At 46.0% G+C, this 23783-nt stretch overlaps 1 protein-coding gene across 9 annotated transcripts in view; it reads left to right on the forward strand.

Moving 5' to 3' along the window:
• Window positions 1-9514, forward strand: part of RGS8 (regulator of G protein signaling 8) — a 59544-nt gene extending 50030 nt beyond the window's left edge. For all 9 annotated transcript variants that reach the window (XM_021929748.2, XM_009192009.4, XM_021929752.2 and 6 more), the window contains 2 exons: window positions 3043-3209; window positions 4437-9514. In XM_021929748.2, the coding sequence (XP_021785440.1) occupies window positions 3043-3209; window positions 4437-4619 (350 nt within the window). In that variant the 3' untranslated portion in view covers window positions 4620-9514. The remainder of the gene's footprint in view (window positions 1-3042; window positions 3210-4436) is intronic.
• Window positions 9515-23783: the final 14269 nt, after the last annotated feature.

Genomic DNA, 23783 nt, shown 5'->3' on the forward strand with positions numbered 1-23783 from the left:
TTCAGTGGAAACCATACTTCAAATTTTGCATTTGGATCTTTTCCCAGGCTAGCAATATGTGATGTGATACTCTCTTGCAATGCTGGGCCAAATAATCTAACACAATGTCTGTTTTATAATAAAGTGCTGAATAGCTCATGTAATTTACTAAATACTGTACCAAAAGTGTTCTGAGCACATTTAGGGTAGGCTCAGCTGAGCTGTGATGTTCAGTAGGTTAGGTTTATTAAGTGCATTTTTGACTCTTGGTATTTTCAATCTGTGATGGATTTTTCAGGACATACCCCCATCATAAGTTGAGAAGCATCTGTGCTTTGTTACATTAGTAGCTGCTTTAAAAGACATTACTGAATTGAATGAATGATTCTCAGTCCATCTCTGCCTAAACATTGCTGTGTCATTGTTTCATTTTGATTTTCAGTTTATCTCAGGTTTCTAATCCCTTCTTCCAGAGTTTTGAATCCAGTGTAGTAATGGGAGCAGGAGGTGCCCTGAGCAGACCTCTCATATGAGTCTAAACTACGTTACTCTCCTCTTCTCTTTCAGTATGGAACAATTTTATTTTCCACCTGCCTGACAGGAAGTAACTTTACATTATATTCTACTTTCTCTATACTTTATGGTTTAGAGTTAAGGTGATCATGTGTTCGGGTTTTGCCTGTGGTGGTCATGGTTTATAACTATTGTCTGCATGTAATTAACAGTAATGCAGGCTTCACTCTCAAAATGACCTGGTTTGGATAGTAAATTACATGGCCATCTTTCTTTTCTTTTTCTTTTTTTAAAGATAGGGTATCACTCTGTCACCTGGGCTGGAGTGCAGTGGTGTGATCACAGCTCGCTAAAATCTCAACCTCTGGGGTTCAGGTGATCCTCCCACCTCAACTTCCCGAATAGCTGGGCACACGCCACCACACCTGGCTAATTTTTGTATTTTTGGAGAGATAGGGTTTTGCCATGTTGCCCAGGCTGGTCTCAAACTCCTGGGCTCAAGCATGCTGTTCACCTCAGCCTCCCAAATGTTGAGACTACAGGTGTGAGCAACTGTGCCCGACCATTCCTACTTTTCAAAATGAGTTTAAGCTCAGGCTTCCAAACTTAAATCTCCTTGTGACTTAAAGCTCAGTGTTGGGAGCCACCCAAAAACCTTTCTCTTAAGTTCCTGGCTCTTGCAAGTAAAGGTCTTGGCTTTTATGATACTGTTCTAGTATAGACATTAAAATATCTATTTTGAAAGACAAAGATATACAATGACTTTTTTATTCAGAGAAATGAAAACATTTCAAGAAAGTAAAAGTAAGCATTTGAATGTATCAACAGCCTGGCACCAGCAATCCATCGAATGACCCTGGCCAGTGCACAGTCCTGGTGGGTAGTGGTGGACGTCAGATGCCCAGGTCATCCTGTTATCTAGGATTAAGAGTTGTTAACATTTTGTTCTTCTAGGAAATTTTAGAAAAGAAATAAAAGATTATTGCCAGCATCTTTTATAACCAGCAGAACACTTCTTTATTCTAGGTTGTATGTGCCCTTCGCCTGAGGACAGTTTATAGAAAACTATAGCTGTTATTTGATTAGAGGGGAGTGTGTTGAGGTTGAAATAACTTATAAAAATATTTTTAAATAAAAACATTAACTGGATGCATAAGCTATCAATAAATGTGATTTCCCTTTCTAACTCGACATGGTAACCCTGCTCATCTTGTGTTGGTTGGAAGCACTGCTTGACAATATGTATGATATTGATTAACAAAAATGAAAAGGCATATTAATTTGTTAAATCACTTGGCAGAAAAATTATGATCAATCTTAACTAAAACATAATTTGATAGGCAATGTATTTTAAAATAAAGTATATATGGAAGAAAAACGTCAAAATATAGCACCTCAAATTTTTTTTAAAAAGAGGCTTGCAACCCCATCCAGGTAACAGAATGACACTGCTGACTACATTTCAGTAGGTAGTTTACTTTCAGATTTTTTTGGTAGTAGCAAAGAATGAGACATTCACATTCCCTCTAGCTCATCTTGTAACAAGTTTTGTGTTTCCTCAGGATGGTTGACTTGGATTAGGTTAGAGAACAAATAATTTGACCTAATTATTAAATAGCAACATAGCTCACCAATAGACCTAGGGAACAGACACCTGTGCCCCAAACATATTACTACACCTTCCTAAATGTGGCTTTGTAATATCATTATGACTCTTTATTTTATTTTATTTTATTATTATTATTATTTTTTTTAATGAGACATATTTTTGCTCTTGTCGCCCAGGCTGGAGTGTAGTAGTGTGATCTCGGCTCACTGCAACCTCTGACTCCTGGGTTCAAGCGATTCTCCCACCTCAGCCTCCCAAGTAGCTGGAATTACAAGCATGCACCACCACACCCAACTAATATTTTGTATTTAGTAGAGATGAGGTTGTATCATGTTGGCCAGGCTGGTCTCGAACTCCTGACCTCAGATGGTCCACCTGCTTTTGCCTTCCCAGGTGCTGGGATTACAGGTGTGAGACACCGTGCCTGGCCCCATGACTTGAATAAGAAGCATGACTTGCCTCTGAGGACACTCGTGTGTCTAGGATAATGAAGTCTTTTTTTTTTTTTTTGAGATGGAGTCTCACTCTGTCGCCCAGGCTGGAGTGCAGTGGCATGATCTCAGCTCACTGCAACCTCTGCCTCCCAAGTTTAAGTGATTCTCCTGCCTCTCTGCCAAGTAGCTGGAATTACAGAAATGTGCCACCACGCGCAGCTAATTTTTTTTGTATTTTTAGTAGAGATGGGGTTTCGCCATGTTGGCCAGGCTGGTCTCGAACTCCTGACCTCAGGTGATCCACCTGCCTCGGCCTCCCAAAGCGCTGGGATTACAGACGTGAACCGCTGCACCCAGATGAGAATGGGGTCTTCAAGAGGGTGTGGAGGAGCAGTGAGCTTGGACAATTAGGGGCACCCTCACACTATTACTTCCTTTCTTTCTTCTACAGTTCTTAAACTTAAGCTGCTTCCTATCTCTCTTCTTTTCTTCCTCCCACATCCACAGATGGGGTGGCTGCATTCCGTGCCTTCTTGAAGACGGAGTTCAGTGAGGAGAACCTGGAGTTCTGGTTGGCCTGTGAGGAGTTCAAGAAGACCAGGTCAACAGCAAAACTGGTCTCTAAGGCCCATAGGATCTTTGAGGAGTTTGTGGATGTGCAGGCTCCACGGGAGGTGTGTTGGCAGCGGCGACCATCCTGTCTGTCCATGGCTTCTGGCCTGCATTTCTCTCTCAGAGAGGATCTGAGCCAGGCTTGATGAGGACTTTCTTATACAAAACTGAACCTCATCGCTCTGGTGGCCTTTGATGAAAAAAAAAAAAAAAAAGGATCATTTTTAAGAAACAGAAACCCAGGGCTTCCATCAGAGGAGCTCCATTAGGAGTGTTTTAGTCGTCTGTCAGTTAAGCATGCGCTAGCAGGAACTGTGCTGCTACAGATTCTGCAAGAATAAATGCTACCGAGTCTATGTTCGTTTTCCTGGTGGAAGGCAGGATAGCTTAATGAAATGTGGATCTGCTTTGAAATCTTGTTTCAATTTTAGCTCCACCACTTACTAGCTAGGAGATCTTGGTCAAGTTACTAAACCTCTCTGGGTCTCAATTTCCCCAATGTAAAAGGGTACCTACCTTTAAGAGGATGAGAGATGAAGCACCTGTTCAGTATTTGCCACTGCTCATTAATGAGTAATTATAATTATTTATATTATTTAATTATAATGATTTATAGTAATAGGATGAATTTCTGTTATATTGCTGTTCTGAGTTATAATACAGAATTTTACTTGGGAGGGGAGGGTTTACATGAAGAAAAATGTTTGCTACCAGTTTAGGTGCATTGCATTTTTCGATTCCTTCAACTAAGCTTTGACTTGGGATACAAGAAGTCTTTACCAGTTGTCTAGGATGCTACAGACCCTTTATAATGCTGGTTGGAACAGAGATGTACATTCTAACCAGGGCCTCCCTCCACAAGGCATTTGTTTCCTTAGTAGACAAGATAAGACAGGAGAAAAAGCTTACTTCAGGGGACTTGCATTAACAACTGGCTTGGATCTATCTCTTTGCCTGCCAGGGTGAAGGTCCCTGGATTAGGGATTCAAGTAATTTGGGATTTTGCCTTGGCTCTGTTGCTAACTTTCCATACTACTTTAAACAAGCTTTGTAGTCTCTTCTTTTCAGTACTGTTGTCTATAAATTGGGACTGAGAAGATCCGATCTTCAGACCCCGCAGGACTCCTGCTGTGATCAAAAGGGATGACCTCCATGGAAGCAATTTGAAAAGCCAAAATCTCCTTAAACATGTAGATGCTGTCATTAATAATTATTGCATAGTTAGGGCCAGCTGCCAGAAACCTTGGCCGTTGAGGGCCTGTGACCTTGCTCTCTGTTTGTATCTCTAGGTAAACATTGACTTCCAGACCCGAGAAGCCACGAGGAAGAACATGCAGGAGCCGTCCCTGACTTGCTTTGACCAAGCCCAAGGAAAAGTACACAGCCTCATGGAGAAAGACTCTTACCCCAGGTTCCTGAGGTCCAAAATGTACTTAGATCTGCTGTCCCAAAGCCAGAGGAGGCTCAGTTAGACCTCAGAAGTGGACTCCTGGAAATCACCGGCTTTCCCCTCCTCTTGCTGCCAAGATCATATTCTAATGTGAAATGTCATAGGTGTTCAAAAGCGGTGGCATTGGGGGTGAGAGGCTGGGGGTGAGGAGGGAATGAAGGGCCATTCCAAAGTATGACCCAGCTGCTGGAGCTTGGACTCTATTCCATTTACCCATGTTTGTGTTTTGGTTAGTGGTAGCGCCTTGCCGCTGTCACCCTTTTCTGGGTCAGCAACTTGCCCTTCATAATGCCTTGGGTCACCTCTGCTGAGAGGGCAGATTTGCTGTGCTAGGCTAATCTGTAAATAATGCAAATGCAATTCCCACCACCTCCACACCCTCCTCAGTTAGGATTCCTGACTCCACTTGTTGTAAATCCCTGGGAGGAGTAGCTGAAAGACTTGGGCTCCACTCTGTGATTTGTAGTGGCCAGCTCTGCTCACTGGGACCTCACAGCTTAGGAGAGAGGTTTCTGTGGAATTCCAAGTTTCTAGTGCTGTCATTGACAGGTGACCTCTCGGAGAAGGAGTGAAATCCATGGAGTTGTTTGTTTCTTCCATTTCCATTGGACCAGTGTGAAAAACTGTGATTACTTTCCATCTTGGCCTAGGAAATTCACAAGACTACCCTACCCTTACATTTCCAGAAAGAGTCTTGGGACATGTCCTTCATGACTTCTGAAGTGGAATTGCCATGAAGAAAGATACAGCTTACAAATCTTCCTCAGTTCTACGAAGAACTTTTCCAGAAGTCAGGAGACGAGGGAATGTAGCACCAGTAGACTTCTATTCAAAGGGGTACCATATAACCTGTCTGTTGCTCTTTGTCTTCTCTGCCCTCACCTCTCTGCAGCATCATACATCACTGATCTCTTAGGATGACAACTTGGCAAAGGGAGGTGAATTCCTGTAGCATGGAGTGCTCCCACGGTGCCTAGTACTTTCCCTGTATCTCCACCTCCCCCCTTCCATGCCGGTCATGTAATTATGATGGGGGAGAACGGGAATTTAGGCTGAAACTCTTTCCAGCATACTTCCTGGGAACATGCTTACTTAGAAAGATCTCTCTCTTGGATACCATGAAGCAGCTTCTTTCTTGATCTTTGACCTTTTGGAACTGAGCATGAAATAGGAGGTGTGGCTAAGAAGATCACTGTGAGCATCTGGATGTGGAGAACCTTCCTAAAATGCTTTCATGGTATCCTACAGCTGCTCTTGGAAGTGTGTCAGGCAACTCTTCCTTGGAGGATGAGTGAGCAGCCTGGAACCTACTCTAGCTACCCAGGAAAAAGCTGACTTTGGCACAAGAGTAGTGCCAAGGAGATGAACCTTTAGCAGAGAGACCAGAAAGTGAAAGTGGGGCATGCAAGAGGCTGGTTTCCAGGTGGAGAGGCTAACAGAGTGGAGTTACTGTTGGAATAATTCACGACCAATGGATTTGGATTCACTGCAGATCTACAAAACTTTCAGCTTGACTAAGTGGAACAGCACATGATTAAGCATAAGCTCTGTGCAGGCGATTGCAAACTGAGCTGAACCATTCTCGTTTTAAGGGGTGAGGGGCCTTTTAAGGTTATGCTGGTGGTGTTCTAGTGCTTGTGTTCCTCTCCGTTAACTTTGAGAATCTCTTCCTTTTTTAGCTATAGCTAGACCAGGCCAAGAAGGCCCTTGAGTCCCACTAGTGCTAGGGCCCACTGCACTGCCACGGCACATTGTTATCTGTGAGTGAGGGTGGGTGTGACTGTGTGAACCTCAAGGGGAGAGAAGAACACACATCTCCTAGCCCTCACACCGAAGAGACCTGTAGAATTTCGTGTTCGAGAACTCCAAAGCCTCAAATGGGTGATCCTAGTTAGATCAGGTAGTATCCTCCCAACCGTGGTTAAAAAAACAAATCATTCTTTTTTAGATAAAGCTGCCAGAATTAATTTAATGATTAAATTCTCTAACAGGGTATTTTAAACATTGTTTACATATGAAATGTGCATCTGCTGCCAACTCTACTGTCGAATATGAGGTGCATATAAATTGGAATTGCACAGAGTTATAGAAATGTGAAACATTCTAAAAGGGGCCTTTTTCACTACTTCCACTATCCCAAGGAGAAAAGCCTGAATGAGAGTGTTGTGCTATGGCCTCATAGAGGGGCCTAGAGTTCTTGCCAACTATTGAGGAAACGAAGGCTGCAGGTGATGGTATCACGGCGCCCTGGTGACTTCCTCCCACAATGGGGAGGTGTGAAAGACCCAGCTTGGGGATCCTGAATTTTGCAGCTAAGCAAGGGTATGTGGGCGTGTGTCCGTGTGTAGAGGAACGTGATAGCTAAATTTATGGTACTCCTGTGGAGCGTCTCTGTGTGTTTGTGTGTGTGTGTGACAATTGTGAGCATTAGACTAGTACATGGCAGACATGATCTTCCCATGGGGTGGAGCTTTCCTCATACCCTGTATGCCCTGCTTCCCACAAGAGGCGCAGAGCTCTCAACTCTGATGCCTAGTTTTAGGCACTCTGGTTGTGCCAACCCAGATTTTGGTCTGTGATAAAACAAAGAGAAATGTTTACAACATCTAGAGCAATATCCAAGCATACCTCATCCCTGAGCTTCCATGTTTCCCAGTTCTGCCCTCTCTCCCATTGCCTCTTCCACAAGCTCATGTCCTTGGGTATCACTTCCATTTATTTCCGGTCTTCCTTTGCTCCTCAAGCCGGGCCTGTGCTGTGGACTTGCTCTCTGGACTCAAGGCTTGCTGGGTCCTGGGCCTATGCAGGCTCCAGGCAAGCCAGGGCAGGAGTCCAGGCAGAACTGTGACTTCCAGAATTGCTCTCCATCCCTGAGTGACCTTGCCCCACTGGAGGGCTAACTTGTTTGGGGGCTGGTGTGAGATTCATCATTGCCCTTGGCAAACTAAATAGAATACTGTCAGTATCAACCATTCATGGCCTTGGGCACCTCTGGGGTGAGGAAGAATCCTCTGAGGCAGTCCTTCTCATTAAACTTGAGCACACACACAGGAATCACCTGGAAAGCCTGTGACAAGTGCTAATTCCCAGGTGCACACCCAGAGATGCTGATCTGATAGACCTGAGATGGGGCCCAGAAATCAATATATTTAATAAGTTCCTAGGTGGCTAGTGGCCTGTGGACTTGGAAAAAGGATGGTCTTAGACAGTGGCTCATGACCTTGGCTGCTCCTTAGAATTACCTAGGGAGTTTTTAAAACCCAGATGTCCAGGTCCCACCCCAGAACAGCCAAATCAGAAGCTTTTGGTAGAGACCCAGGCAGCAGTCACTTTAAAGCTCCACAGGTGACTCCAATGTGCAGCTGAACTTAGAAAGCATTGGTCTAAGGAGTGAGGAGGAACGCAGTGTGGGGGAGGGGAAAGGGGGGAACACAGCTGTGTGGACCAAGGGGGTTGGCGCATTTCCAGATGCAAGCACGTAGATACTGAGGAACCTGGCCGGTCCTGGAACCTGACTCGGGATGCTGCCTCGATGCCCTCAGGGTCTGACTTGCTCTTTTGAGATAAAGGTGATTTGGCCCAAGCTGCGTGCATTGCTGGGCAGCGGCCATGCCAAAGGTGGTAGCTGAAGGGATCCTTGATCGAAAGATGCTCTGCCGTGCTTTCCGAGTCCTGTCTCCTCCAAGCTTGTCTCCTAGGCTGTTTCCCCTGTCTGTTTTCCTGCGCCCTTGTGTTTGGCCATTTTTGCATTAGGGTGTGTCTCTGTACCCAAGGCCACACGACAAGGTAGTTGGAACCCCCACTCACGTGGTGAGTGAAGAGCGTCGTGGTAATAATAATAGTAGTAACACAACTTCCAAATTTATCAATGGAGAGTGTCACATCCTGGGGATATCAAGATCTGTGAGGCCTTTCCAAGCCCTCACCATTCCCTCTTTGGTCCCAGGTTGGGTGGGCAGCTGGGAAGGTCCTAGTTGATTTTAATCTCCGGTGCTCTCCCCAGAACTGCTGCTCTGAATAAACCAAAGCTGTGAAAGAGCGTTTTGCGCAGGCTGTGGGCCCAGCCTCTGGGTGCAGGCCCTGGGCGCTTGAGCTGGGCAGCTCAGCTGGCTCTGCTGTGAGGGCAAGCTGTGAACTTAACTGTGCTGAAAGCTGGGGAGGGTAGAATGGGGAAGACTGAAGAGGAAGGAGCGGGTGGGAGAGACCAGCCGCTAACATGGTGTCTGCTTCTCCATGGACCAGAGGAGAAGGGATGAGTAGAAAATGCAGAGGCAGGATGGTCTCCCAGCAACAAGAGTGTCCAGAGTTCTCCTGACCCTGTCTGTGCCCAGTTCCACGGAAGGCAGAGGCATCACGGTTTTCCATCCCAGGCCACCCTGCCAAGTGTCAGGCCTCTTTAAATCTGCATCCCTCTGGGTTAGAAGCAAGAGAGGTGGCAAAGCCTCCCTGGCACTGAGAGCCTGTTCCAACGTGCCACTCGGCATGAGATGGTGGAGGAAGAAGCCAAGAGCAGAGATGCCTTCCTGTTCCCGTGGCCTCTCAGGACTCCACAAGATGCTGTGGACCAAGACGGGAGATCTCAGGATGGGGCCACTGGCCTTCCTAGGTTGGGCTCTGGGTCCTTTTAATAAACTGTTCCTTTCCTGGTTCTTACTCCCTTTTGGTCCTTCCGCTCCCTTCCCTCTGCCAGGTATGGAAAAGGTGGCTGGGCTGGGTGTGCGCTCCAACCCCGGTAGCATTAGCTGAGTCACGCGGCGAGCACACAACAGATTTGTAGCAGCTCATCTGCCATATAAACCGCTTGGCTGATGGAGTCTTCATTGAGTTGTTTCATTACCATGTAAAGTGGAATCATGTCTTTCACCTTTACTATAAACAAGGCTGTGAGAACATAATAAACAGAACCTGAACAAGCTGCCCTCTGGTCTCTGCCCACATTTCTGCCCAGCTGACTCTTTATGAGGAAACTCTCCACATCACACATGGACTTGCTGGAGGGAGGGCACGTGGCCCCATCTGGCAGCAGCTGGCACAGGGCTGGCCATCAGGAGAAGCAGGGGTGTGGGTGGAAATGGATGGGCCTGGCTTGGGGATGAGCGTGGGGTGGAGAGTGACTTTGGGTTATGAAAGTTGCTTTGAAACTGTAAAGTGCTGTCCCAATTCGAGGTGGTGTTTTTATTACTACCACCTACTGCTTGAAAATGCAGAGAGGAAAAAAAGGGTGAGGATGGTTTGTGTATTTGTTCAGCTGGAGCAATCTGGAAATACAGTGGGTTGATCTTACTTAGGGCTGTACCTCACTTTATACAATCAACGTGTCCCCGAAAAGTGTGTATTAGTCATCAGATCTTTAAGTGCCTCTGGTGATCAGGTCCTGTGGAGGGGAGGAAGGAGAATAAGGCACTGTATCTGCTCACAAAAGCTCATTCTTCAAGTGGGGTGATAAGACAGAGATATGCAAAACCTTAACCATCCAAATAATTGAAAATGCTCTGGAAAAGGTCTGTCTTTAAAGGAAAGCTGATGCTTCTTCAAAGGTGAATCCTTTGGGTTAAAAGAAAAGTCCTTTTGTAAAGCAAATGATCACCTTCAATTCCAATTGGGCAAGGAGTAGTGGCAGGTTGGGCTGCTGCAGACAGGAGTCCACCACTGGGGACGGGGTGTGGCTGGTTTCTGTCTTTCTGGCTTTGCTCTTCTACTCCTTCTACCCCTCTTCCCACCTGGGGCTCCTGACCCCTGCAGGAGAGAGTGGAAGGGGAAAGATAAGAGGCCAGGGATGAGGGGTGTGGGCGGGGGATCAGGCCTGATGTAGATGCCATCTGAGATAGGCTGTGGGCTCTCCAGCCTTGGAGGACTCTATGGAGGGGAAAGGGGAGTCCTTTCTGGTTCATTGGAGACCCTGTGTCTTGGGAATCTGCTCCCTGCAAGTCTCCTGGTGAAGGTGAATGATTCCCTCTGGCGGGTGGACTGGTCCTTCCTGACAGTGCCCCAGCTTCTCTCTGCTGCTGTCCACTTGCCCACTTGGACAGGTCCTAGGTTGAACTCATGGTAGTCTCCTCTCCAGAGGCCCATAGCGGGCCCATTGGCACCACTTGGATCTTATTTTTCCCTAGAATTAGAAGAAAGCAGCTGCTCTTCTTGCTCTGCAGCCTGAGCCACCAGCCAGCCCACTGCTCACATTTTTTATTTTCCAGGCTGGAATAGACACCAGTCTCCTGGGTCCTCAAGCATCAGGGGGGCACATGTCAGGCTCCAAGGACCCACAGAACCCACACTCCCTTGGAATGAGGTGAGAGGTAGGCACCCTGCCCGTCCTTCCAGGGGGCTGGGACTCACAGCACACAAACAGCTTTTTCCAAAAACCTTCACAAGTTCTCTCCAGCCCCTGATCTTTTGCTGAGGGACAGGTTCTCAGTGCCACTCACTGGCTCTCCACTCCCTCCCTGCAGTGTAGGCTTGGTCTGGAACCTACTTTGGTATCTGAGATCACTCTCCTAGACCTTGACAGAGGCTCTTACACATGTAAAACACTTAGCACTATGCCTGGCATCTCGCTAACATGCAGCACATGTAGAGAAACACAAGCCAAGTCCCTTCTGATCCTAGGATCTACAAACAAAGCCATGGAGAGAGAGAGACAGAAGAGGTCACTGAGATAACTCCCTCTGGAGGATGTGCTTCTTAGTCTGGGCTGTCTTAGTCTGTTTGGACTGCTGTAACAAAGTGCCATAGACTGGTGGTTTATAAACAGCAGACATTGTTCCTCACAGTTCTGGAGCCCAGAAGTCTGAGATCAGAGTGCCAGCACGGTTGTGCTCTGGGAAGGGCTCTCTTCCGGGTTGTGGACTGTCGATTTCTTGTTGTATCCCCACATGGTGGAAAGAATGCTACCTAGCTCTCTGGTTTCTTATAAAAGTCACTAATCCCATTCACAAGGGTTCCACCCTCATGGCCTAATCACCTCCCAGAGGCTCCACTTTTAAATACCATCCCATCAGGTTCATGGTTTCAGTATATAAGTTTTGGGGTCTGGGCACAAATATTCAGTCCATTTTAGAGTCTATCCTGGTCCCCTATCCAGAAAGGAGAATAAAGCTGGAGGGAAAGGGTGGGGACATGCCTCCCCTGTTCTTGCCTCATTCCACAGAACAGAGGGACATCCCAGTCCACACCCCAGGTCACTGGCTGGATGCCCAGCCATGGAAACAGAAAAGCTATAAGCCTGAGAGCCTTTGACTAGGGTTATGTGAGCACACTGTTCCTGATAATTTGGGCTGTGATGCCAAATTGGGTTGAATCTCAGCTTTAACTCTTACATGTTGTGTGATCCTAGGGAATTTACTTCCCTGTGCCTCAGTTTTCCCATCTGTAAAACTAAAATAATAACAGAGTCAACTGGTTGGGGTCATTATGAACATTAAGTAAGGAAGAACAAGGCACCTAGTAGGCACACAGTGTGTGCTAAGTGGCATCGTTCTCTCATATTGGAATCACTAGGGAGTCAAGCCAGCACCTCATTCATAGCTCATTTGCTTCTCAGATAAACGCAAAAGAAAAACACTCAAAGCAAATGATATTACAGAATCAACATCACATCCCTTCCCTACTAAATTCTAAAATCCCTGAAGATAGAGAGACTGTAATTCCAGACCCAGACTCCCTGGGTCTCTTTTGTTTACTGCCCTAGTTCCTAAATATTTATTGGAAGAACATTACATCTACAAATATTTTTTGAGCACCATTTTTTTTTTGAGATGGAGTCTCACTCTGTCCCCCAGGCTGGAGTGCAGTGGCGCCATCTCAGCTCACTGCAAACTCTGCCTTCCAGGTTCACGCCATTCTCCTGCCTCAGCCTCCCGAGTGGCTGGGACTACAGGTGCCCGCCACCACGCCTGGCTAATTTTTTGTATTTTTAGTAGAGACAGGGTTTCACCGTGTTAGCCAGAAGAGTCTCAATCTCCTGACCTTGTGATCCGCCCACCTCGGCCTCCCAAAGAGCTGGGATTGCAGGCGTGAACCACCGCGCCCAGCCCCACCTCTTATAGTCACTTGGGTAGACTTGGGGTGGAGGCAAGAAATCTAAAACCTGGACCCTCGTAGAAGTTACTTGATTCTTAGAAAGACTTAATGCTTTATAAGCTTTGGCACTTACCAAATGAGTGGTATAGAAAGTAAATGGCTGTGTAATGAGAAGCTGCTATACTAATAGGAAACACTTAGGGGCCAGGTACTTTACCAGCAATTTAGATGGTTCATCTAGTTGGGTCCCTGCAACGGTTTATTATTACTATTATTATTATTTCAGAGACGGGTCTCATCTATCACCTAGGCTGGAATACAGTGGTGCTATCATAGCTCACTGCAGCCTCAAACTCCTGGGCTCAACAATCCTTCCACCTCTGCCTCCTAAGTAGCTGGGATTGCAGGTGTGCGTCACTACACCCAGCTAATTTAAAAAATTGTTTTGTAGAGACAGTTTCTCCCTATGTTGCCCAGGCTGGTCTTGAACTGGGCTCAAGCACTCCTTCCACCTCAGCCACCTGAGTAGCTGGAATTACAGGGATGAGCCACCAACCCCAGCTCCTGCAACAATTATATGAGGCAATGTAAGGGTTTGCTCGGGCTACCAAAACAAAATATCACACACAGAGTGGCTTAAACAAGAGTTTTATTGTCTGACAGTTCTGGAAGCTAGAAGTGCAAGATTAAGGTGCTGACAGGGTTGGTTTCTTCCGAGGTCTCTCCTTTTGGCTTGTAGATGGCTGCCTTCTTGCTGTGTCCTCGCAATCTTTCCTCTGTACCCTAACCGTTGGTGTCCCTTCCGCTTCTTGTAAGAACACGTCATATTAAAGTCCCATCCTAATGGCCTCATTTAACTTAATCACCTTGTACAAGCCCTCTGCCCAAATACAGTCATATTTTGAGGTGCTAGGGTTAGGCTTCATCATAGGAATTTGGGGGACTCAGTTAAGCCCATTACAGATAGACACTATTATTAATCCCCACATACAGGTGAGGAAACCGAAGTACAGAGAAGTACTTCAGTGATCTACCCAAGTCTGTACAGTGTGTACATGGCAGAATTGGGATTTAAAACCCTCGATGTAGAAGTCCAGTGCTGGTGCTCTGAACCTCTACTGTGCTGCGGACTAGATGTAAATATGGGGAAGGGGTGGGAGTGGGGCAGGTGCCTAGGTGCCAGGGGGCAAGGAAATGGGGGTGGCGGGGTGTTGTCAGGGGTGCTGGAGCTAAACTGCTCATAGGATGTCATGGATGAGTCCGCACCAATGCTGGTCGGCTAGAGATGAAGGTAGAAGGAGAAATGGGAGGGTCAGTTCTCTCTGTCTTTTGCTCGCTCAGAAATGTGAGCTCCTGGAGAAGCTGGAGGCCTGGTGGGAAATGCTGGTGGCTAACTTCCTTCCATTTCTTCCAAACATGCTGCAAAGCCCGCTGGAAATTGGACTAGCCAATTATCCGCCCAAGATGTCTGTTTCCAGGCAGCAGGTACAGGCGCAGCCATGCGAGTTTGTCCCACATCCTCGGAGCATGTCATTCTTCCTGGGGAGGCAGAGTCCTGGCCATGCCCACAACTCCGAAGACAAGTGTTGCTCCATCCCCTGAATCTGCAAAAAGGAGAGCACACCAGTGGGGTGCAGGCTGCAGGCATGCCCTTCTCAAGGAGAGAGAAGTAGCCCCCATCTCCTCTCACACTAATACCAGCTCACAGGCACCATGAGTGGCAGGGGGCTCTCCCCAGATTCATGTGATGTAGGAATAGAGGTGAGATTTGGATGCAGACAGGCCTGAGTTCGAATCCTGATGCTGTTGCTTACTCGGTGTGTGTGAGATGCTGGGGATGGTACTTGGCCGCTCATCGTCTCAGTTTTCTTACTAGAAAAAGGGGGATCACAAAACCCACATTTCCAGGCAGGTTGCTGCAAGGATAAGAGATGATGTGCAAAGCATCTGCAGCAGGACCTGGTATTGAGTAGGTGCTCAAAAATTAGAAGCTGTGAGTATTGGAGATATCCTGGCTTGTAGACATCTTGGCACTGGGTCTGTAAATCTTTATTTTATTTATTTATTTTTTTATGAGACGGAGTCTCGCTCTGTCGCCAGGCTGGAGTACAGCAGCACAATCTCGGCTCACTGCAACCTCTGCCTCCCAGGTTCAAGCGATTCTCCTGCCTCTGCCGCCCTGAGGAGCTGGGACTACAGATTCGCACCACCACGCCCAGCTAATTTTTGTATTTTTAGTAGAGACAGGGTTTCACCATGTTGGCCAGGATGGTCTCAATCTCTTGACCTCGTGATCCGCCTGCCTCTCCCTTCCAAAGTGCTGGGATTACAGGTGTGAGCCACCACCCCCAGCTGGTCTCTAAATCTTGTCTAGGGGACAGAGCATGTTGTGGAGCAGTTAGCAGCAGACAGTCAATGGAGTTGGGTTGAATATAAGTGTACTTGCAGAAAAGGAGGCCCTCTGTCAGATAGAAACAAAACAAAATGCCTTTCATTCAGAATTGTGCTCTGCCCCAACTAGGGTATTAGCAGCCCTCCTTAGGTGCCCTATGAGCTAAATATAACAGGGATGATGGACTGCTCACACAGGCTTTTCCCTGCAACCCCCAAAATGCAAGCAGATTAACTGGATATTTGAGTTGGCAGAGTTAAAAAAAAAAAAAAACGTAAAATCCCTGAGCCAAATCAACTGATCATGTACTTTCGACATGCTGTTATCTCATTTATCCTGGGAGGACCGGAATTGTACTTTTGCCTTGACTTTTGGGAAACACGGGAAACATAACTGATGTGGATGTTCTCATTCAAGGTGCAGAGTTTGTAAGCGGCTCTGGAATAGGTTAAAATGGAACCCACCTTGATAACAGAATAGCTGTGTGTAGGTTTGTTGTGGGGGGGGGGGGTTTGTATTTATTTGTTTATTTATTTTTGAGACAAAGTCTTGCTCTGTCACCCAGGCTAGAGTGCAGTGGCACGATCTCGGCTCACTGCAACCTCCACCTCTTGGGTTCAAGCAATTCTCCTGCCTCAGCCTCCTGAGTAGCTGGGATTACAGGCATGCGCCACCACATCTCAAACTCCTGACCTTGTGATCCACCCGCCTCGGCCTTCCAAAGTGCTGGGATTACAGGAGTGAGCCAACGTGCCCAGCCGATTTGCTGGATATTAAGGGAAATGGTTTTAATCATATGTTCTAAAAATGAAATGGTCAGGATTTTCCAGTAGGTGCTTTATTAGGTCAGTTTTTACCAATAAACAAGGTTGATTGAAACCTGCAACTCCTCAGAGCCTAGATCGGCAGCATCTCCCAGGAAATGGTGAGGAGAGGGTGAGGAGCTGGGAAGGGGTTGTGGGACCGTGTGTATCATAATCACATCCAAATCACAGCAGCCTAGGAGACAGTGGCATGCTGGGTCAGGGCAAGCTTCCTCTCCCGTCTCCCTGCAACATGGGGAGAAGGAGAGTTGGCTTCTGTGGAATGAACATAGAGCAAGTGCTCATAAGTAGTCTTGGCCCTCATTTTGGCCATGGCCTGGTTGAAATGAGTCAGGCCCAGTGAGGATTGATCCAAGACCAGAGGGAAAATAGGCTTGCATTCTGGACTCAGGGGCTGCAGCTGCTGTGATAAAGTGACTTGCAGAAGAGGAGGGGAGCTATGGCACCCTCGCTCATCCTGCTGGCCAATGGCCCTTTGCAGGTGACTCTGTGGAGAGACTTGTTTCAGCCTGGAGGACACATCCTCATGCAGAGGGGCAGCCTCTGGGCCTGCTGTGCAGTCATGGAGACAAACTTGCTCTGTCGAGGGAGCAGCTGCTGGCCACCTGCTCACCAGCCCAGGCTAAGCCCTTTTCTGAGCAGGAGTATAGGAGCCTGATCCCTAGAATACGGGGCTGGAGGTACAGTGTTGAGAGAGCATGGTGTGTTTTTGCTAGCCTGGGCCATTAGTTTCCCAAGGTGGCCCGGGTGCCCGCCCCACCTAAGGTCCCATACACAGGGAACCCTCAGCATGCTGAGGTTCCATGCATAGGGACCCCTTAGCTGTCCTTGCTTGTTGACCTTTTTGTCTCAGTAACACCTAGACATGCTCCCACTTCCTTGCACCAGAGGCAGCAACTGTTGCAGAGCTGGGCCAGCTAGCGGGAAGCTGGGCAGAGGTTAGTGAGGCCAGGCCACTTTGGAGGAATTCTGGGGTTTCAACCTACTCTCCTTTCTCCTCCACAAGGACACATGCAGCCTACCCTGCAGGCCCGATCAGAGCCAACAGTTGCCACACTGCCTCTCTAATGTTTATTCTCTCCCTTTTTACCCAGACTATAAACTCTCAGAGGACAAGACTCAAATCTGATACCTCCTGGCCGGGACACTTACAGAATGCGTGATTAACACCTACATGCTCTGCGATGCATCAAGGTAACACGGGGCTGTCCTTCTGTGCGAAGATGATATCCTGACCCTCTATATGTAGGGCTTCAATATTAGGTCATTTTTCCAGCGATGATCCACACTCTCTCCTTATCTCCCTTAAAATCTTCAGTAAATTCCACCAGAAGAAAAAGGCCAGGCTGAGGGAAGATCTGTGGCCTTGGGAAAGAGTGAGACTCCTGTCCCTGAGCCTGAAGGGACTCCAAAGAGGGGTTTTATAGGCCCTGCCATGACGTAAATAGACACAGATTGGTGAACTCTGTAAGCCTGAGGGCAGCGGACAGCTGGTGTGCCAAGGGCATATTTGCCTGGTAATTTTAATTTTTATTTGAATGCCCATCTGCCCCATCGCTGACATCATAGTGCAGCTGCAGGTCTTGTTTTTCCTTCCTGTTTCATGCGCCTGCGGCATGGCCTTGCACTCAGGGATAATTAAATGGCTCTGTGGGTGGCCTCACCCTGGTTAGTGGATGTATGGGTTGGGGTTGGGGACAGCCCAGGCTAGAGGGCCAGAGGTCTCCAACAAGGGAGCCTCAGGCTTTGTGTTAGTGTACTGTGGGGGAGGGTGGGCCCTGCTGGGGCAGAGCCTGGGAATACCTTATTTGATGAGAGGGAGTAAGTGTCTTGGGAACAGGCTCATCCTGAAGCCCGGAAAGATTTGCCACTTCTGTAACAAAGCCCTCAGTCCTGGAGATTAAAGGGTTCTTGTTCAGAACCAAGGCCAGAGGTTTCCTAACCTCTGGGGCTTCCCAGCATAGGCAGAGGCACATGAAAACAGGTATGCAAGTGCCCAGAACCTTCAGTAAATAGAAAATCTTGTCTCAAGCTTGTATAGTTTGTAAATCATCGCTCTGATTTCCCCCTATATCCCCCATCTCCAATGTTTTCCTCAACTTCTGTTCTTCAGAGCAACCCTGGATTCAAATCCTGATTCTGGTTATTTACTAGCCGTATTATTTTGAACAGTCTCATTAACTTCTCTTAGCCTCAGTTTCCTCATCTGTAAAATGGACCCAGCAACTCCACTCCTAAATATGTAAATCTCAGAAACCTTTTTTATGTGAACACTAGAAAACATGTACAAGAATGCTCTTAGCAGCACTGTTAGCAATAGCAAAAGACTGGAGACCATACAAAGAGCTCTCATGAGAAGAATGAGAAGGATAAAGTGTGGTACATGTGCACAGTGGAATATCATTAAGCTGTGAAAATGAATGAACTCTAGGGACACTATAGTAACCATATAGATGAACCTTAGCAAAATAATATTGGAAAAAGGCAAGTTATTTTATTACAATTTAAATATAATCAAAATAAGCAATATATTTTAAGGTTTCCATATACATGGAATAAATCTAAAAGAGAGCAAGGAAATGATTGGGGATGGGGTTGGCTTGGGTAAGGGAAGGGAGGGAAAGAAGCAGATGAATAGATGTAAGTTACCACCAGTGTAATTCCTGGGTTGGGTATAGGTTCAAGGCTCTTCACCAAATCACTAAAATAAATGATTGAAAGAGAGAACAAATAAATATTTAAGACCCAAGCATGCACCCATAAGTATAGCATGAAATGAACCAAGGATTATAAAGATTAATTCAATTTTGTGCACTAAAGTCTATTAACGAATATGATTGCAGGGATTGTGAGATCGCATTAAATGAGATAATGTACATCATGACCTACTAATGCACTGGCTGTCATCCAGTAGGTGTTCAAAAATAAAGTTAATCTCTCTACTCTCCTAGCCAAGCAGGGACCTTATCATGCTTCTTATAACTCAGGATTCTTAGTGCTTTGATCCTTTAGGGCTGAATCCTAAATCGCCCACTAATTTCCTTCCATTTCTTCCCTCCCTTCCTCTACCCTCCTGCTCCACCCCAGAGCAAATCAATCTTCTCTGTCCTATGTTAAGAGTTGTGGGAACAGGATATATGAGAAGGCTTTGAGACTATTCAGTGCCCCCAATACACTCTTGTTTTCCTGTGTGCCCTGTATTCCATCAGTGGATAAAAGAAGAAGATACAACTCTTGAGCCTAGGTGGCCTCCAGTCCTTTGTGAGGCTGACTCACAGATGGAAAGGACACATGGCCATGCTCTTGGCGTTCGGAGGGGAGAGAGACTCTGTGATCTGTAATATTCTAGGAGGATACTGGAAAAGGTGGCCTGAGGTGGCACCTGAAATGACATCTGTGGGCTTAATGGAAAGTACCTTGGACTTGAACTTGGAGCTGCAAAATCTTGTAAAATCTTGAGATTCTCATTCACTGGCTGTATGTAAGTGGGCAAGTTGATTAGCCTCACTGAGCCCTGCTTTTCTCATCTGTGTAATGCAATTTGGAATGCTTGGAATGTAAACTAAGCCCACACACTCACAACCAACACAATGCTGGGCACAGAGTGGACATTCCAAAAACATTTGCTGAATCTGGACCCCATATCCCCTCCAGAGCCCTAGTTTTCCTCTGGGAGATTGGCTGGTACACTCACTCCAACTGGAGTGGAAATGGCTTTATCTAGATTTGGCAGGAAAGTGTTGCTTTGAGTTTCAATGCTGACAAGTTGGTAGGACAGATAGGTGACATTTTTCATGGGGTTGGAAGCAGTTTTCTGATTCCCATCCATGCCTCCTGAGACCCATAGCTATTGGAGCAGAACGCCGGGAAAAGATGTGACAAGTCACACACACAGGTGCCTCTTTTCTCAACCGTGTGCCACATGGAACCAAGGGAATGGGACAAACAGAGCAGTCCCAGGAAGGAAAAGAGATCACTGAACAGCAGTTCTGGAGAGCCCTGATGGTGAGAGAAGCTGGGAGAGAGGACTGATTAGGGGCACTGGTGATTTTATAAACCACAGGCCTTTTAAAGATTGTTAGGCTTGGCTGGAGAAAGTTACCTCTTTTTACCAAAAATGTGACTTAGCCCAGCCCAGTAGCATGATTCGGTCTGTGATACAGACAGAAAGCCTGGAGTGAACGCTGCCATTTATTTTCAAAACAGAGATATACTGAACACCCACTATGTGCTGGCCATGGTGCTAAGGTTTTTATACACATAAAAAAAAATATCTTCACAATATCTAACCATTGAATGTCTCCAAATATTCATTTTTCTAGGTAAGAAACAGACTTGCCACAGTTTCTTAGGTCAGATGGGGTTACCCAGAGATAAACAGTGAAAATGTGGGTGCAGAAACCAGGAGTGGGGGTGGAGGTGACTGATGGCGGTGGGCGTTGCCCGCTGCCACTGACAGGAAGTGAGGGCATCCTGTATCTTAGGTCACCCCTGCCTGTCTAACTCAGAGGCGGGGGTGGTGTCTGCGGATTTTGACCAGGGCACAGCTATGAGACTTCGGAGGGGAAGGTGGCTCTGGAGGTCCCCAGCTCAGTTAGAAATAGCCCTGCCATTCATTACTGACCTTTCCACAGAGCCAATCCTGCCACACTACATGGTAAATGGAGGATGACTAACATGTGCCCATCACAACAGCCACATTTGCATTTAGCTGAGACAAAAACCTCAGTTACAGCAAGCTGGGAAGAATACTTGGTGAGATTTTGAGCATCAGTCAGAATTTGGGAGAGAAGGGAGAGTTTAATCAAAAGGCCCTTTGGGTGCCCTGCTCACCATGCAAGAGGAGCTGAATTTTGTCCTAGTTGAAAATGTGGCCTGCCTTCTCCTCTCCCCTACCCTCCCATATATTTGAAACTCCGGGATGTTTGCTTATCTTTGTGTCTTTGTGAGTAGGGATGATATTTGGGAGCTCTTTTTTGAGATAAGGTATATGAAAGTGTTTTATAAATAGTAAAAGGTTACGTAAGAGCAAGGCGATGCTTTCATTACTGCTTCCTATGGAGCCGGCTGCAGGAGAAGGCCTCTGATCTCACTCCCAATAGGAGCCTTTCTCCATTCACTGGAGCCCGACCCAGATTGGACACTCAGGAATATATCTTATGTAAGGTTTGGCTAAACTGAATAGAGCCCGTCTTTCCAGTCCACATTTGGGTTGATTTATTTCAATTAAAAGCTTCTATTAAGTGTTCACAATGTGCTCAGGCACTGTATATAGCTAAAGATACAAAGGAGAATAATATATGCATGATTCCCACCTTCAAGGAATTTACAGTTCAGTGGAGAGACTTTTAAAAAGGTGGAAATCTTTTTGTTAAAGAAAACTTTAGTTAAAACTCCAATACCTAAAATGAAAAGGGAGCTGCTTTGATTAAAGTGGAGGTAGAAGAAGGGAGAGGCAGAGAAGGTAGGGGAGGAGGAGGGAGGCCAGAGTGCTGTTGGCTGGACCTCACCATTGCCCCCATAGGCCCTTCATGGGTTTCTCAGAGGCCATGCCAGTTCAAGCAGCAACAATGTCCATAAGGCTTCTAGAGGAAAACAGGAGAATATTGTAATGGCTGGAGGAGAGGCAAAAATTTCTTGGGATGTAAAGAGCTCTAAGCATAAAAGGAAAAAAAACCTGATAAATTGGCCGGGTGCAGTGGCTCACGCCTGTAATCACAGCACTTTGGGAGGCTGAGGCAGGTGGATCACCTGAGGTCAGGAGTTCAAGACTAGCCTGGCCAACATGGTGAAACCCCATCTCTACTAAAAATACAAAAATTAGCCAGGTGTGGTGGTGGGCTCCTGTAATCCCAGCTACTTGGGAAGCTGAGGCAGGAGAATTGCTTGAACCCGGGAGGTGGAGGTTGCAGTGAGCCAAGATTGTGCCACTGCACTCCAGCCTGGGTGACAGAGTGAAACTCCATCAAAAACAAAAACAAACAAACAAAAACTGATAAATTATACTAAATCAAAAATGCAAATTTCCACTTATCATGTAATACTGTTGAAATAAATAGGGAAGCCAGACTGGGAGAAGATATTTGTAATACATATATCTGACAATAGACTTGTGTCAAGAATATGTAAAGAATTCCTACAACTCAATATAAAACAAACAAAATACAATTTTCAAATTAATCAAAAGACTTGAACAGACACTTTACAAAATAACATACATGGATGCCAATAAACCAAATCAAAACCTGGTGAACACCATCACTTGTTAGAAGAATGCAAATCAGATAATTTGCCAACAGTTTGCTTTGTAAACAGTGGTGCCAGAATTGGAAACAGCCTGTGCCCTTCTCTGTTCCATGGATCTCCAAGTACATTTTCCTATTTTAGTTATACAATGTTTTTCATATCCCTTCTCTGCCTCCAAATTATTTTTATCTACAGCACTAAAGCCATGAGGAGACAGCTAGATTTCCATAGATGTCAATGGTTATGTAATTCTTCACTTGCGGCCCTGGAGGCCTCTTTTCTAAGTTCACAAATGACGTATTAATATTTCTCTTTGCTAGGGAGCAATCTCCCAGTGAGCTGCAGTTACTGCCCTCTGTAAACATGAAACGCACATTACTATTAGTGTATTACCATAATGGTTTTCTCCTGCCCATAAACAGATGCACATGTGAAATATAAATGACAACCAAAAAGAGTGCTAAGAGCCCCTGCTCAGAGCTGTAAGAGGGTCTTCCAGGGACTAGGGACCATTAGGAAAAATAATGCCAAAACCCACAGTGAAGTTCCACTATGTATCCACTAGAATGTGTAAAATGAAAATCCAGATAACAGAAAGGGATTGGTAAGGCTGTAGCATGCCTGCCATTCTTATACAGTGCTGGTATAAATGTAAAATAGTACAAAGCACTTTAGAAGGCAGCTTGATAGTTTCTTACAAAGCTAAATATATGCCTTCCGTATGGCCCAGCTACTCCACTCACAGGTCTAAAAACGTATGTCCACAATAAGACATATCTGCAAATGTTCATCACAGCTTTATTCACAATAGGCAAAAACTTGAAACAACCCAAACAAGCAAGACAATGAATAAGAAATTGTGGTGTAGTCATACTGTGGAATTCTACTCAGCAATGGAAAAAGACGCACTACTGATAAATGCACCAACTCAGGTGAATCTCAAAAACATGTAGTGTGCAAGAAGCCAGATGCAGAAAGGTTCACAGCAAAATTGAGCAGAAGGGACAGAGATTCCCATAGATTTCTGGCCCCTATACATGCATAGCCTTCCTCATTATCAGTATCTGTATCAAATTTGATACATTCTGTACAAAGTCTAGAGCAGGCAAACTAATCTATGTTTTAAAAAAATCAGGAAAGTAGATGCCTGGTTGGGGACAGGGTGGCAGTGGGAAATTGGAAGAGGGTACAAGGGAGCTATCTGGGGTGATGGGAACGTTCTATGTATCAATATTGAGGTGGGTTATATGAATGAATGCATTTGTCAGAACTTCTTGAACTGAAACTGCTAAGATCCCAGCATTTTGCTTTCTGTAAATTATATCTCATATGAAAGTTAGGCAATGACATTCTGCAAAATAAAACTATAGATAGTAAAAAGATCAGTGATTGCCAGAGGCTTTGGAGGGCGGAATAGGCAGAGTACAGAGGATTTTTAGGGGAGAGAGATTACTCTGTGTGATACTGTGATGTGGATGCATGTCATTATACATTGTCCAAACTTGTAGAACGCAGGGCACCAAGAGTGAACTCTAACATAAACTATGGACTCTGGGTGATAAGGATGTGCCAATGCAGCTTCCTCCGTTAAAACAAATGTACCCCTCTGGTGGGGGATACTGATAATGAGGAAGGCTGTGCATGTTTAGGGGCCAGAAATCTATGGGAATCTCTGTCCCTTCTGCTCAATTTTGCTGTGAACCTA

The sequence above is a fragment of the Papio anubis genome, chromosome 1, assembly GCF_008728515.1.
Source record: "Papio anubis isolate 15944 chromosome 1, Panubis1.0, whole genome shotgun sequence".
Lineage (NCBI taxonomy): Eukaryota > Metazoa > Chordata > Mammalia > Primates > Cercopithecidae > Papio > Papio anubis.